This window comes from Excalfactoria chinensis, chromosome 1 (genome assembly GCF_039878825.1).
Source record: "Excalfactoria chinensis isolate bCotChi1 chromosome 1, bCotChi1.hap2, whole genome shotgun sequence".
Lineage (NCBI taxonomy): Eukaryota > Metazoa > Chordata > Aves > Galliformes > Phasianidae > Excalfactoria > Excalfactoria chinensis.
Window position 1 is genome coordinate 38,201,847 of NC_092825.1, and position 15,351 is coordinate 38,217,197.

General features: G+C 35.2%; 1 protein-coding gene across 10 annotated transcripts in view; it reads right to left on the reverse strand.

The window, feature by feature from the left end:
* The window catches only part of PPFIA2 (PTPRF interacting protein alpha 2), a 286,892-nt gene that overhangs the window by 90,516 nt on the left and 181,025 nt on the right, over window positions 1-15,351 (reverse strand). For all 10 annotated transcript variants that reach the window (XM_072355420.1, XM_072355392.1, XM_072355401.1 and 7 more), the window contains one exon: window positions 6,852-6,953. In XM_072355420.1, the coding sequence (XP_072211521.1) occupies window positions 6,852-6,953 (102 nt within the window). The remainder of the gene's footprint in view (window positions 1-6,851; window positions 6,954-15,351) is intronic.

Consider the following 15,351-nt stretch of genomic DNA (forward strand, 5'->3'; position numbering starts at 1 on the left):
ACCAAATGAGTCATGTGATCTCTGTCTGTCTGACAACAGATATAGCTGAATTTTTAATCACTGGAAGCAGTCCGAAGTAACAGGTAGATTTGAAGAGGCTTCTTCATGGTTGTGGCATCAAGAATTTCATATGGAGATGTTGTAAGGTTGTAACTCTTATTATATTAGGGCAGCTTCCAAACACTTAACAGAATATTTCTGTTCACAACAGAACTTAAATAGTTAATTGCTATCATGAACAGAACAGAATTACCATTGCCATATCTTCTATAAGTTTGCAATTGTCCGTGGCTTAAGCTGACACTTACAGTAACAGTCTAGAATTACATAATCTTGCCAACTAATTTTTGACCTAACAATGAGTAAATCTGTCATATACATGCCCTACTATCCAAAACAGACTCTTCTGGACAGATGATCAGGAAGGAAAATTCTTAGAATCTTGGTTGTAAAATGAAATGAGAAAAACTGGCTTAGAGGAGAAGAAAAAATGATGGCAACACAGGATTCTTGATGTGGCAAACATTTTCATGGCTAAAGGAATTATGCATAAACTATAATACAGAGAAAAATAAGGAACACAGGAAAAAATAGTGTCCATACAGCAGCTCTTTTTTGAGTTACGGTAGACAGACGATTTTGACAGAGAACCTGAAGTCAGCATGGACAGAAGAAAGATGGGAACCTTCTTAAGAGAAGAACACATTGAGAAGAGTAGAAGAGAAGGCTCTTGGGGAGACCGCATTGTAGCCTTCCAATACTTGAAGGGGGCAGGAATGAGAGTGATTTTTTTACACTGTCTAATAGTGATAGGACAAGGGGGAATGGCTTTAAACTAAAAGAGGGAAAATTTAGGTTAGGTGGTAGGAAAAAAAATTTTACTCAGAGGACAGTGAAGCACTGGTACAGATTGATCTGAGGTGTTGTGGGTGCTCAAGGTGTTCAAGGCCAAGTTGGATGGGGCCCTGGGCAGACTGATCCAGTGGGTGCAGCCTTGCCCATAGCAGAGCGGTTGGAACTAGATAATGTTTAAGGTCCCTTCCAACCCAAGACATTCTATAGTTCTGTTATAAGAGTGATGATGAGAAAAAGAAAGTTAAACAAGGTTTTCACGTATAAGAAGAGAGTGGAGCAGTCTGGGAGACTCAAAATTTCTTAAAGGGTGAACATGGAGGAGTTTACTGTGTGAGATGAACAGCAGAGCATCCTAGACCTTTGCACAGTCAAGACTTTCTCCACAAAATCTGTGAATCCTTCTTATAGCAAATCACAGACTACAGAGTATGACTAACCATGTGTCCCTATACCACAGTACTCCCAGCTGTGCTGAAAGGGAAGAGTAACCAATCAAGCCAAGAGTCAGAGAACCTGCTGGCAAATCCTTGCTCCATCCTCTGCTGAAATTATATTTAAAATATAATATACATTTAAAATGTAATACATAATATTAGGCACTGGAATGCACTGCCCATGGTGGTGGAGTCGCCGACCATGGAAGTGTTCAAGAAACATTTGGATGTTGTGTTGAGGGATATGATTTAGCTGGGAAGTATTGGTGATGGTTGGACTGGATGATCTTCTAGGTCTTTTCCAACCTTGATAATTCTGTGAAAATGATATTTTAGCCATCTTTGCTTCAACCACATATACACAGAATATACACACACAAATATATATATACTTAAGAAGGGAAGGTAATAGATTTGCCCTATTTACCTGGGAAGGGAAATGTAACTACAATTATATGACTATGAAATGTTAGTTACTACAGTGATGGAGGAAGGGATACTTAAATACATTATCATTGAAAAAAATGTTATTTCCAAGTAACATGGATATTAAATGACTAAAGAAAATCACAGTACCTGACCTGGGTTGGGGAGGGTGAATAGGGAATACCAAGGACTTCCCCTTCTATTTATTACAAAAATTACTATCTCATATATTTGTGAAGAACAAAACAAGATTTCATGTCAAAATATTACTGAAAAAATATTGATAATTAATTAAATTACAAGCAGTTTGTTAGAAACAGCTTTAGGTGCTTTTGTATGTTTCAGTCACACACTGGCATTAACAAAGAACACATGCTGCTGAGCATTTTCTGCTCCCTCATGCTGTGCTGATCTGCTACAGTTGTCAAGTACTCACAGGGATAGGCAGCTTGCAGGGAGATCAACAGCAGAAAGCAGGACAGAATCACCCACGCATAATATCCAGTCATCACTATGCTTTTCCTGCTGAAAAGCATAAGCTTGAGAGTGAATTCTGAAATAATGTGACAACTGAATTTTGCTCTTATGCTGGGTGAGTTTTAGGATCCTCAAGATCCCAAGCTGATAATTTGACCGTAGCTAAATGGGATGGGCATTTCTAGAGCTCTGACTTCGTGAGCACAAAGAATGTTTAAAAATGATTGTTTAAAGACTGAAAAATGCTTGACTGCTTGTTTTGTGAAGGAGTGAAGCAACTTTAAAATGTTAATTAGAACAAATTAAAAATAGAGACAACTACTAGAACACAGTTTATTGTATTTCTCAGATCATTTCTGAAGTACTGTGAAATGGTATGTATAACTAAATGTTTTTGTATGTTATCATGTACATGTATTACACTAAACCATCATTACTACAGGGACACTGGAAAAGAAAAAAAGGAATTAAAGCATTTCTTTAAAGAATGATTCAGTAAACCAAAATTAGTATGACTCATTAGAGTTTGTACTGTTAAAGGATCTCCATTTTAATTAGCATAAAGTATTTTATCATAACTCCCTTTGTTTTCAAACTGTTTGCAAAAAGAAAAAAAAAAAGTTCACAGCAGGTATTAAACAGAGAAAGGAGAGAATCAGAAGAGAGTTATGTAAAAAAGTAAATAATAGAATATAGGGAAATATAATACAGAAAAAATATTTGCTAGAACAAGACTGACTTGGCTTAAGGGATTTGTTATATGAATAGGGCAACCCACTATGAAGACAGTGCTCTTTCAAGTTCGGCTTCTCAGCAACACATGCAAAATGTAATTTCCTTTCAGTCTGTATTTAGAATACACATTATTTTGTGAATCTCCACCTCTGGTACAAGCAAAGAAGAAAAGTAAACTAAGCAGATAAGGGGTTGCAGATTATCTCTAAACCCAGCCATAAAGCCAATCATTTTCCTCTGCATTGTTCAGCAGTAGTGGAAGCCCATTTGCTCCTATGGGAAATCAAATAGCTTTACTGGAAAACTACTAGTGATAATCTTTCTTTGAAAAAATAAAGTTATAGCCTAGCTGCAGCTCATGTTCCATGTTTGAATTTCTGTGCATTCAAGACAGAAAATAATCTCTGGATGCAATCCAGGGCACAGTTGCCTTTCTGGGCTGTAAGCGTGCACTGATGACACATGTTGAATCTTTCATCAATCAACACTCTCAAATCCTTCTCAGGACTGCTCTCAAGCCATTCTCCACCTAACCTGTATCTGTACTTGAGGTTGCCCTGACCTAGATGCAGGACCTTGCTCTTGGCCTTCTTGAACTTCATGAGGTTGACATGGGCCCACCTGTCCAACCCATCCAGATCCCTCTGGATAGCATTCCTTCACTCTATATAGTAATTTATTCCAAGGTATTTTTGTAGATGTATTCAAACTCACATGCAGTGATTTTACAGAGAGAGCCTGTTTGTCTTCCTGTCAGCAACATCACACTAACCACTCCATACGCATATGCTCCTGCATTTTTCATGTTGCCTCTTGTACTGACAGATTAAGTTGTCATCTAAGTTTGTGACATGAAAATATTTTTACTATTATATATGAGAGGTTAATTATAGTAGGCAATAAAAATACATATTTCAAAGCAAAAGTTTTCCAGGGAGCTATGTTTAAGAATTCTGCTAGAAGAACTGACTAGGAACTTAAGTCTAGGATAAGCTATAAGATGTGGTCTTTTGGAAGAGACCAAGAGTTTGTGGGTCCCATAGAATGTTATTCCAGCACATTCTACTGCGTTCTACTGTCAGGATCTGCTGCTGCAGCTTGGCCTAAAATGGCAAATTAGGTCTTGTAGCTTATTTGAAGGACACAGGCAAAAACTGTACAAAGATGTTGCCACAAAATAAACACATAGATGTGGGTCTAGAACAAAGGAAAAACTACTAGAAATGTAAAAGAAGTAGAAAGCGAGAGTTGGCTTGATATACTCAGAACCTGACAGATTTGCCATTTCAATTTCTTCTTGCTAATCTCTAGTTTGAAGCAGTAGGTGCTTCAAACAATATCTTTACAGTGATATTGCAGGGAAATAAAAGGTTGTATTAAAAAAGTTCAAAATAGGAATCCAAGAATTTAGACCTAAGCTTCTTTAATTATAAGTAGTGAAAAGTGTTACCTGGGAAAGAAGTGTTTGTAGTGAGTCATGGTGATAAGTGTGGCTATGCAGCAGAGTGTCCTGGGGACACAGCAAAGCCAGAGTCTTCTAAATATTATTACTTGAATGTGAATCTCTAATAATAGATAAAATAATGTAGCAAATTTTTCTGACAAACTATTAATGCTGTTTTGCATTAACAGCATATATATCAGCTTGTAAAAAGTGCTTTGTTATGGACAATGACTTTTTGTTGGAAATCTCTTATCTAGTGTGTTATGGAGATGATTGTATTCTGAAGTCAACAGCTTTGCACCTGGAATGCTGGTCTTCCTCTTTAAGCACGCTGTACAGGAGTCTATAGAAGACAGCATGACTATTACAGTAGACTCCAGGAACTAACTAAGTATATGGCAGCTGACAGCCTGGCAAGAATATATACATGACAAGACGGATGACAACATGTTAATGAAAATTCTGGAGGGCAGTGTAAGGCATCAGTCATGTCTGATTTTTTTTCTCTCTCCTTCCTCACTAACACTAATGTTTATCTTCTGCTCTTCACTCTTGCATCTCCTGCATTTCCTATATATTTTTGTATATTAAATCTTTTCATCTCCAATGCCTACCTTTGTACACATTATTAAGACAAATTAGTTGAGTATATTAGTTTAAACTGCAAGAACTTCTGGCAGGATCAACATTCTTTGCAACTCATTAATTGGTATTAAGATCTCCTGGAAGATCTCTTACCAATCTTTATTTATTTATTTATTTATTTATTCATTTATTTTAACTTGATATAAAAAGAACAAGAATGGACAATAATTAAGTTTCTTAGCTTGCAAAGAAAGTGCTATGACAGAGCTTTATTCTTTATTTGACTTGTAATTAACTAAATTTGCTTTTAGCTCACTGTTTACTATCCAACTAACTTTGACTATGGGGCTGTAATGGTATTTTTCTTTGGACTGTTTATTTTATCAGGCCCATAGTAGGTATGGGTATAAACTTGGTGTTCAGTGGGCTCTGTATTGAAATTGAAAAAACTTTTTGCTAGGTAGTTTTGTGCACATTCTTATGAAGAATTTAGGATGACTGAGAAGAATACACTTAATATATGCACTCCCCCCTCCCCCCCCCCCTCCCCTCTACTCCCCTGTATAATAAAGGCAAATTTAAGTATTTTCTGTGGAGGAATGTGTATATGGAGATTACCAAATAGGCACAATTGTCTGGGCATTTATCTTAACCATATCTTTGTCTTCAGAAGTTTGTGCTAGAAATTAATACAAGTTATTCTGTGTTCTATGTAACTTTATAAAGTTGACTTTACTAGTTTTCCTTTAAACATTTAAATAACTGATATCTGTAACAGATACTGAAAATTTAAGCAGCTTTAGAAAAACTTCAGAAATACATGACTGAGATGGCTTGCCAACCTAAAGAATGCATTGCAACCCTGATGTTCTTCTTTGTGTATTCTATTTTTGTGGGAGCAATTTTGTATTGTTTAGATTATGAAAGAGTTATGAGAGGAAGAAATATGTTTTATCTGTTTCCCATCACATTTCCCAATCTCAACACATCTAAGACTTTAAATGTGTTCACCTCTTCTTGCTCCTTTAAGCTAGAATGGACGTAGATGAAGTACCACTGTCTCTTTGTAGACATCTGTATCACTTGTCCATCTTTGGATTTCTAGAGTTTGTGACGCTCTAGTACTGTATCTGGCAGTAAAAAGGATGAGGAAAGACTGTCATAATTCTTTTGTCAAGTATCTTGTTAGATAACCTTTGGAATGCCAATCAGGTATCCAGGGAAAGATATTAAGTGAGGCACAAAGTTCTGCTAGTATAGTGAAAGGATGAAAGCAGGAAGATTTCCCCAGAGCACAGAAGAATGTGATTTGCATATGATAAAACATCCGTGGTGTTCAGAATCTGTTCCAGGAGGCACTATCATGGATTGTTGGTTGCAGACAGATTATTAATGCCTTTTGATTGAAGCAGAACATAGCAAACTTAGGGTCCTGTTGTCCTCGCTCAGCTGTATCACAAATGACATTTACTTCAAGGATCACAATGGCTGCATCCAGACTAAACAGTGTAGTCACTGTGATACAAGTGGCAGCCTTGATCTCATCCTTATTCAGATCAAATTCGAGGCTCCTAGGTAAGCTGAATGTGCTGCAACCCTGGCCTTTGAGAAGAGATGAATATCTGTGCAGGCTACTTATGTAGGGCATGGGTCTTGGGAAGATTAGTGAGTCTCTTGCCTTAGAAAGCATTAAAACTGAATATACATACCTTGCAATGTACAAAGTCTAGCATGCAGCCATTTTCTGCAGGTCTGTAGCATTGTAGATACATCCTATTACTTAGATCCTGATAAGTCTCGTGTACTTATTTAAACACATTTTCAGGGACGGCAAGGAATTTTGTCTCCTACTATGCACACACATGATATCCAGAAAAGGTCTGCTGTACACTTACTCTCGTGTTGTTTCTTTCAGCCTTCAGTTCTGAAATCTCTTCCTCCTTTTCAAGCAGCTGTTCCCTACATGCATTTAATTCTTTCGTCAGTGCAGCAAATTCCTATGGAATAAAATTAAGTGTGAAGTTACACAAGATGTAAACACAAAATTAATCAATTCTACATGCATTTCAGGATTTATACAATATTAGAAACCAACACAAACTAAAATAGTATTTGTAAACATCAACACTTGTCATAAGCTTTTAAAACAATGCATTTTTCATTGAAAACCTAATACATTTAATAAAAAGTACCTATACAAAACACTGGCAGACTTTTAGAAATGAGAGCAGGTCTGAGGTGATGACAACATCCCACACACATAAATTATCAGATCTAAAGCATAAGAACAGAACTGGCCTATTTTGTAGCAAGAAAGACACAATGTTTTCATGCATAATGAGGTTTAATTGCATATCCATAAAGCAGCTATTGTAACACAGCATGGGATAGAAATACTATGGAATTCATTGATCAAATTCTATCTATCTGGTAGCAGATTAACACAAGCAATATGTACACTAGTTAAAACAGAAATAAAACAAAAAAATCACCCAAGTAGTTACCAAGTAGAGCTCCAATTTTTACTTGATACTTCAATTTAACTATTAAAATGTATTTGGGCATCACAGTGAAAGGTTCTAACATTCATATTTGTTAGCTTAGCATGAGTTTCCTAAGAAATAATAACATAAAATGAAGCAAAATTTTAAGTTGCCTCTGATGTTGTTATAGGTGCAACTAAACAATGATTACAAAACAAATCTTTCAGCTACCATAATAAGTAGAAAACCATTGCTTTTGTGCTTCAAAAATACACATAAACTTTTATGTATACCGATGGCAGTCAAAGATTTAATATTAAGTTCAATAACTAAAAGGATTCAATCCAATTCAAAATGGCAAATTTTATCCATAAATCAGAAAAGATTCTGTGTCTCGTGAAAACAGTGAGGAAAACAATGAAAAGCATTTAAAAATATGTAATCGTGTCAGAAAGCAAAGGTGTCCAGTGTTAAAACCACTCACGAGCAGCCAGTATTAATTCCTAATTCTCCCGAGAAGAAAGGAGTTTAAGGAAACAAAAACTTTTCTAGGTGGCTTATCGGCAGGTAGGATGAACCTGAGTTTAAATCTACTTATTTGAGACAAAAGCTAGCAACGATCTCAAAAGAACTTGGTCTGCTCTCTCCCTTCAAGTTGTGGGAAGCAGCTTTTATCCAAAGTGAAGTGTTTTTCAGCAGAAGTTTGCTTGGTGTTCTTAGGCTTCTTGTGTTTTAATCAAATTTACAAATAGTTTATTGAATAATATTGATAATAATGATATTGTATTTTCAATAATATAGTATATAACAATGTTATAGTTCCTGTATTAATTTTGGAAATGAGACTTAAAACTCTGCTCACTTTTCAAAAGTATTATTAAACTTTTGCCTATAGTTTAGTAAGAAGTGTTGTTCTGTCTAGAGTTTTGTTTGAACTTCTCTATACGGTGTTGTAATTAATGTCACATACCAAGTGAATATGCCATATTTAATATAAGCCAATGATCTCAGATCAGGTTGAACAAGAATTCTGAAGCAGGAAAATTACTTTACTTTATTACTCAGTTGCTGCTTTTCTTTGAAACTCTTTTGTTACAATATGAGAATATACAAGAGCAGTTACATCCTCATACCTGTGGAGCTAAAGTGATCACATCATTCTTTTTATCTGAAGGACCAGAAGCTGTTCCTGAATCAAGGGCTTTGGCTTCTCAGCACTGAACAATGAGTATTTTTATCGGTGTTTGTTTTCTAAGTGTTTTACAGGGGATGTCTCAAAGTAAAAATCGTATTTGCCCTAGAGCTTTACAAATTACTTCTGTCATGTTTGCTTTGACAAATTAACAACTATGATAAAAGCTCACAATAACCTGCTTTTCAATTCATGTTACCATAACTACAAGTGAAACTCATTTTAAGAATGCCCTCCCTTTCAACCCAAGGTATTTCTGAGACATGACACTGTAATGCTCCGGAGAACATGGTTCTCCCACAGGTTAGAAACAAGGCAAAACATATTTTTGTTTTACCCAGTTATGTAATAAACAACACGTGATGATAGCAACCTCCGCTCTTGCAATTCCCCCCGATATACACAAGGATCAAGGGAATACTGTCATCTGAAATTACTGTTTGCAGCCGAAATCCTGCATGGTCAGTCATACTTTGCAGGCCCCGAAGGTGGGATCTGTTGCATAACTAATGTGACTTGACATGTACAACCACACTCTTAAAGCTCATGTAGAAGTTGTTGGGATATAAAGCTAATTAAGAAACAAAGAGAATCAAAATGATGAAAGTTACACAGTTGATTTCACTGCTCTTCTATTACAAAATGGTATCAAGACACTAACTTTTTTTTTCATGGGAAACAACTAAAGAATTTTTTTTGTCATTAGAATAAAATTAATCTTTGGGCCTATTTTATCTGCTGTTTCCCTTGTTGTCTTAATACTTGAACTATAACACTCAGTCTGACTGAAAAATAGCTGACTCAAAATGACAGCCCTTCACTTATCCCACGCATATCTTTGAAGAGAGGGCAGAAGCCTCAGAAACAAATTCAATGGAAATTTGTGACCACTGAAAGGACAATTTGGATGAATCTGAAAGTCAAGGACTTCCCCTGGTATAGCAGCTGAGAGCACAGGCTTGAGGGTGCCCAGGAGAGGGAAAGACTACAGGGACGAGCAAGCTGACAGAGCTGCCAGATGTGCTGGCAGCAGGGCTGTGCAGGGAGGCATGCAGCAGCATCCTTACCATTACATCTCTGCCTCTAGGGGTAACTGAACAAATGCTACATTCTGTGCTTATTGTTCCCAGGAAAGGTTTGCAAGGTTCATATTGTTCATGGACTAATACACATAAAACCTATAAAACAGTCCTCCTAGGTGAGGGCATGCCAGAGAAATGAGACTTCAGAGCTGCAACACTCAACTGTTCAGCTTGTAAGTATAGTCCAGTATGGAGAGAGTTGAACTCAAGTGAAAATGCAAACAGCCTCTCATCATACATACTCGTAATCAAAGAGTGAACCAATTTTGTAAGCCACTCCCTCCCCCAAACTCCCTAAAATAAAGAAAAAAAGAAAAACAAAAAAGAAAAACAAAATTCAGTTTCAGAGAGGATGGGGTGTATTCAGCTTAAAATCTGTTCCTCTGAAACTGCCTTCTTTAAAACACAGTTCATTTCAGGATGAAAAATTGAACTGTTCTCTGCATAGAGGAAGAATGGTTGGGCTTTGTAACTTTTGTTTTGCATTCAACACTATCTATCTGTGCAGACAGAGTTTCCTTCCTACAAATTTAGAGTTAAGTCATTTAACAAGGGAAAATACTATCTGCAACAATTCTATGGGAGTTTTAACCTTTCATTTATCATGTTTTAATTCAGTTTTCTTAAATTGTAACTTCTTCCTTTTTTAATTATTCCCACATTGGAAATCTTGCTCAAAACTCTCCATCCTTTTTAAAATACCAGTGATTTACTTTAGCCATTTCACCACTACTAGAACAAAAAATTCAGTCTTATTGACAGTGATTAGTAAGACAAATGCATACAAAATTCTGGATGAAGGTCACCATTTATCTTACTACAGAAGAGCCATAATAGCAGCCCTTGGTTCTAGATTAGGTTGAATGTTACATTTCAGGATTTGAGTTTAGTGTCAATCTTCTGAAATGTGGAAAAGGCCATATCATATGGAATGAGTGAATCTCAAATATGAAGTTTGAATTACTTTGCTTAGCTGACACCACTGGTTCAGATCGGGAAGGTGGGGTCTTGCTTAGTCACTAACATGCTTCAAACTGTCCAGGAATTACCAATGTGTGTATAGTTTATTTAGTGGCCTGCAAGATATCAAGCATATAAGAAGTATGATTAAATGTGACAACGTGAGAAACTATAAATTCACAGAGCAAAATGAAGATTCCTGTTTCAGGAGATAGAAAATTAACTCAGAACACAGAGGATTTGTGAACCCACACTCCATTTATTTATTTATTTATTTTTCAGAACTGTGGGCACTGTCTGAGATTCTAAAGCATGCAGACACTTCCACACAGAAGCACACAATCAGTGCTTCTTGGAAGAAATAATAAAAAAAAACAACAAAACTTTTCAGGGGTTTAGAGCCAACATTAACATCTAGAGCAATAAATAATATCAACACTTTTACTGGGTAAAATGGGATGAGAACTGTCACATAGGTGTCCATCAAGAAATAATTCCTTCTTTAAATACTCCATTGAAACTACGTTATATTTTGAACTAGCTCTTGCAAATATTCACTTATAAAACCATTTCTGGGTAGAAGAAACCATCTCATACTAATACGGCCCCTCTTTGGATGGCCTGCTATTGTAAATGGAGTATTTATTGTTATGACTCTGGTCCCAAATTAAAACAGATGTAATTGGATATTCCAAGCAAAAATAAAATCCCACTTATCCTTTATTACCTAAAAACCAACACATATATTTTTCTTCTATAAAGTTCCAGAAAATAATAAGATGGAGCAAAGGATTACAATAAATGTACATCTCATTAAGGCCCTTCAACATACTGAATTAGCTCCAATTATTTATTTTATTATTATTATTTTTTATTTTTATTAGCTCAGCTTACGAATTAGCTCAGTACATTTTGCTTTAGCTTTGCAGTACATGTAACCTAGCTTTTTTTTTTTTAAGATGTTTTCTAATTTCAACAACTCTGTCATGATACTTTCATGATTTTTAGAAGCACGAATAGCTCAGAAAGTATTAAAAAGTATATTTTAAGTCATCCAAAGAGAAACTTATTTAATAGCTATTTAAATATTAGTTCAACCAACAGTACTTCAAGATAAAGATAACAGGAAGAGCACACAAATATCAGGACTTGTGGTGTATTTTTCCAGTTGTAGGATACACTTGCCATAGAAAGATGCATTTCTACAGACTTCTGAAGACAAAGTGAATCTCCCTAGCAACATGAGCATTGTGGCAATTGTTTTTTTTTTATGTGTTTTGCTTCTTCCTGATGTGAATACTGAAGCACAGAGGTTCTATAACCAAATTAAACAGCTATTGAGTTATTATTATTATTGAAGGATGGGGTAAAACATCACTGATTTGTAAATATTACGATGAGTAACTTTAAACATCTTGTATGTTATAGATATTATAGGATGGAAATATAGACTGGATTGCAATGTGCTTTATTTACTTCTATTTCAGAATGTTCTACCACACATAGTATATTTTGAAGAAGTATTAGTCACATTAGATACTACATCAACATGCTTTTCAGAAGTGTTGTTAATCGGAGTTGTAGCAAATCTTGCTTCAAGTCATGCTACTGAAGTTTGGAAGTGAATCAGCTGTATAATAAACAAGATTGTACTATTAGAGAAATCCATTCAATAATAAATGCTTTGTTCCACAGATACTCATATTCATTTCTTCTAATATATTTCTGATATAGTTATGCTGCAGACTATATTGTATTACTATACTTTTTTAACATTGAAGTAATTTACAAAAGTATGTCTTAATGATTCAATCTTGTTCTGCATCAAAACTGATGACAACTTACTATTCCATAGTAACAATTTCATCATCTATGCAATAAAGACTAAAATGACACACTATGACCAAAACATAAAATAATTTTCTAAGGGACTGGTGACAAAGAAAAATGGGATTAACTTTATTACAGCTGATGAGAAGAATATTTTTCCAGATATTAAACTGTTAAATATGTGAAATGGTTACACAGAAACAGCATAAGCAAAGAATAAATTTCTGTATTAATTATGACTACACATTGCTAGCAGTTACTCATGCATATAATCCTTTTTCTTTTCTTCTCTCTCCCTCTCTCTCTTTTTTTTTTAATTGTCCAAAATTAAAATAAACACAAAATTGTAAAGGAAATCTCCCTACCTAACATGTATGTTACTGAAGTTACTGTACAATGTCTTTTGCGTATAAACACATAGATACAACTCTCAATTAGAAGGCAGATTGAGGTCAGTACATGGCCTTAAGAAATAACCTAAAATAAATCCTGACAGAGGGAATATATAAAGGGTGACTGTAAGATGCAGCGCACACTTAACCAGTAAACAGAATAGCCCTTCTCTTATAATGTTGGTAAGTAATCTTATTTTGTTGCCAAATCCAGCTTACAAGTCTGGTTGATTTTTAGTAGGTCTGATGCACAGTTCAAACTCAACTTTCTTAGCTTTGACTTCTTTTTTAGCACAACATCTTGTTTTCTTCCAGGCAAACATGACAAAACATAGAGTGACCTTTACTTCTCCCTCGTTTTAGGGAATATACACTGTTATGACACTTGTCTCCTTCCCTTCATCCTCAGCATTTTCTCTGGGTAAATCTTATCCCTGATCACTAATTCAGCTATTAATAATAGGTCAGCAAGTCTTCTCTTCTGATTAAGAACACATCCTTCCTTTCACAGCAAAATTGTACTCTTCCCTCATTAAATGAGATTCAATTATTTAATATTTTAAGCATACCTTTTTTTTTTTTTTTATATCACTTTATAAAATCAAGTCACAAGTATTTGATGTTTTGGATGTTTCCCACTGTCTCCCTTTTTTTTTTCATGAAGTTGCTCAAACTGGAAAAAAAATGTACCTAAGAAAGGGGGAAGGAGAAAATGTACTTGCATAATTCTGTTATTTTGAAAAGAACTCCAAAAATCTTCTGAATATTAGACACAGTTTAACAAATAAGTAAGTTAAAAATTTTAAATTCCTGTTTTCTATCAGATGGAAGAATTGTCAAAGAAAAATAAGGATCGTCTAGTAAATGACCACATGAATCAACAGATCTCTTTACGTAAACCATATTTGTCCTTTTCCTTTTGCAAATAGATGCAGCCATCCTCCTGCAAATCTGTCTGATTCTTGAGTATGTCAGATTTTCAATGTGAGTCTTACCTCATTTGTGTTGTATGTTGGAAAAAGACTATATTCAAGCTGATCATCAAAGCTGAGCATAGAGTTAAGTACATTTAGGATGTGACTGAACCAACATACTTTTGTGTTGGACAAAGCCTAACAACTTAGAATCCTTTATATATTTCTAAATAGGGCTTCTGTTAAGTGAATTGAATGAACTGCCTCATCTGCCCTACAGATATTAGTTCCTGGTCAGACTAGTCCTAGTCTAAGCTTATTTGAAGGAAGTGAAAAAAAATCTCAGTTTTAGATATCATGGACCACTTTGCAGTTGGTACCACTGATGCCAATCACCTTCAAAAAATTCTAGGAATTATGGAGTAGTAGTAATTAACCCACTCTTACAGGTGCTAGTATCCAAGTGGAGCAGTATGAGCTGGTTTGACTCTTGCAGGAGATAACATGACAATTGCCCAATCAGGATGAATATTAGGAAATCCAAATAAGAATATAATGAACTTTTATGTCTCACCTCAAAGAATGAAAATGGAATAAATGGTATTTTGAGGATATTTCTATTTTAGAGTCTAAAACAATTAATATATATAGTTTCACTAATGTGAATTCTACTGGTTGATCCTTTAATTTAGATTATTACAGCATATAATAACTTTTATGATGGAACTGCATTTACACGTGTATGGGAAATAGGTAATCACAGCCTGAACCTCTGATTAATCATCTGAGGCAAATGTCAGGTCAGCTGTGGGAGCACAGGTGAGAGTAATTTAGCTGTGCTCACGGAAAGGGTGGAGCTTGACTTCACCTCCTCTAGACCTCATTTAAAGGGTGACCACCAGTAAGGCAGCATCTTTTGGAGATTGCTTCCTGGTGGAGATTGCCTCAGCATTTCCCAGTGAAGGCATCTACATTGGTGAATTTTTCCTCATAAATAACCTTTTGAATATCTGTTACCATCTTTGTTACCATCTTTGTATCATTCCACCTTACAACATGTCATTCCACTTTACAACATGTAAATCTTGGTCTCTCTATTGGAGTTAATTTAAGCCACAGTTTTCATTAATCTGCTTTCTTATTTGATAAAAATGTAAGATATGAAGTGTTTGTTTCTTAGTAATGTCTTATTAACCATTACATTAAATCTTATACTGATTGACCAGCTCTGTAGTTGGCCCAAACAGTTTTTAACATCCAAAAAAGTACAAATATTTATCTTAAGAAGGAATTCCAATTTTGCTCTTTCCTAAAATCTGCAATGGAACATTTGCTTTTTTTAACATACATTGAGAGGAATGTTAAAGCTAATTCAAACTTTGCTTCACATGTTACATAAGGTAAAAAAACTATTAACAATGAATTTTCATTTGGTTTAAATTACCATGACAGGCTTTTAAAACTTCAATAGAGAAAACAACTGGTTGAAGAGGAATTATGAGTTGTTAATTATTGACACAGACGTTCCTGAGGAAAAACATA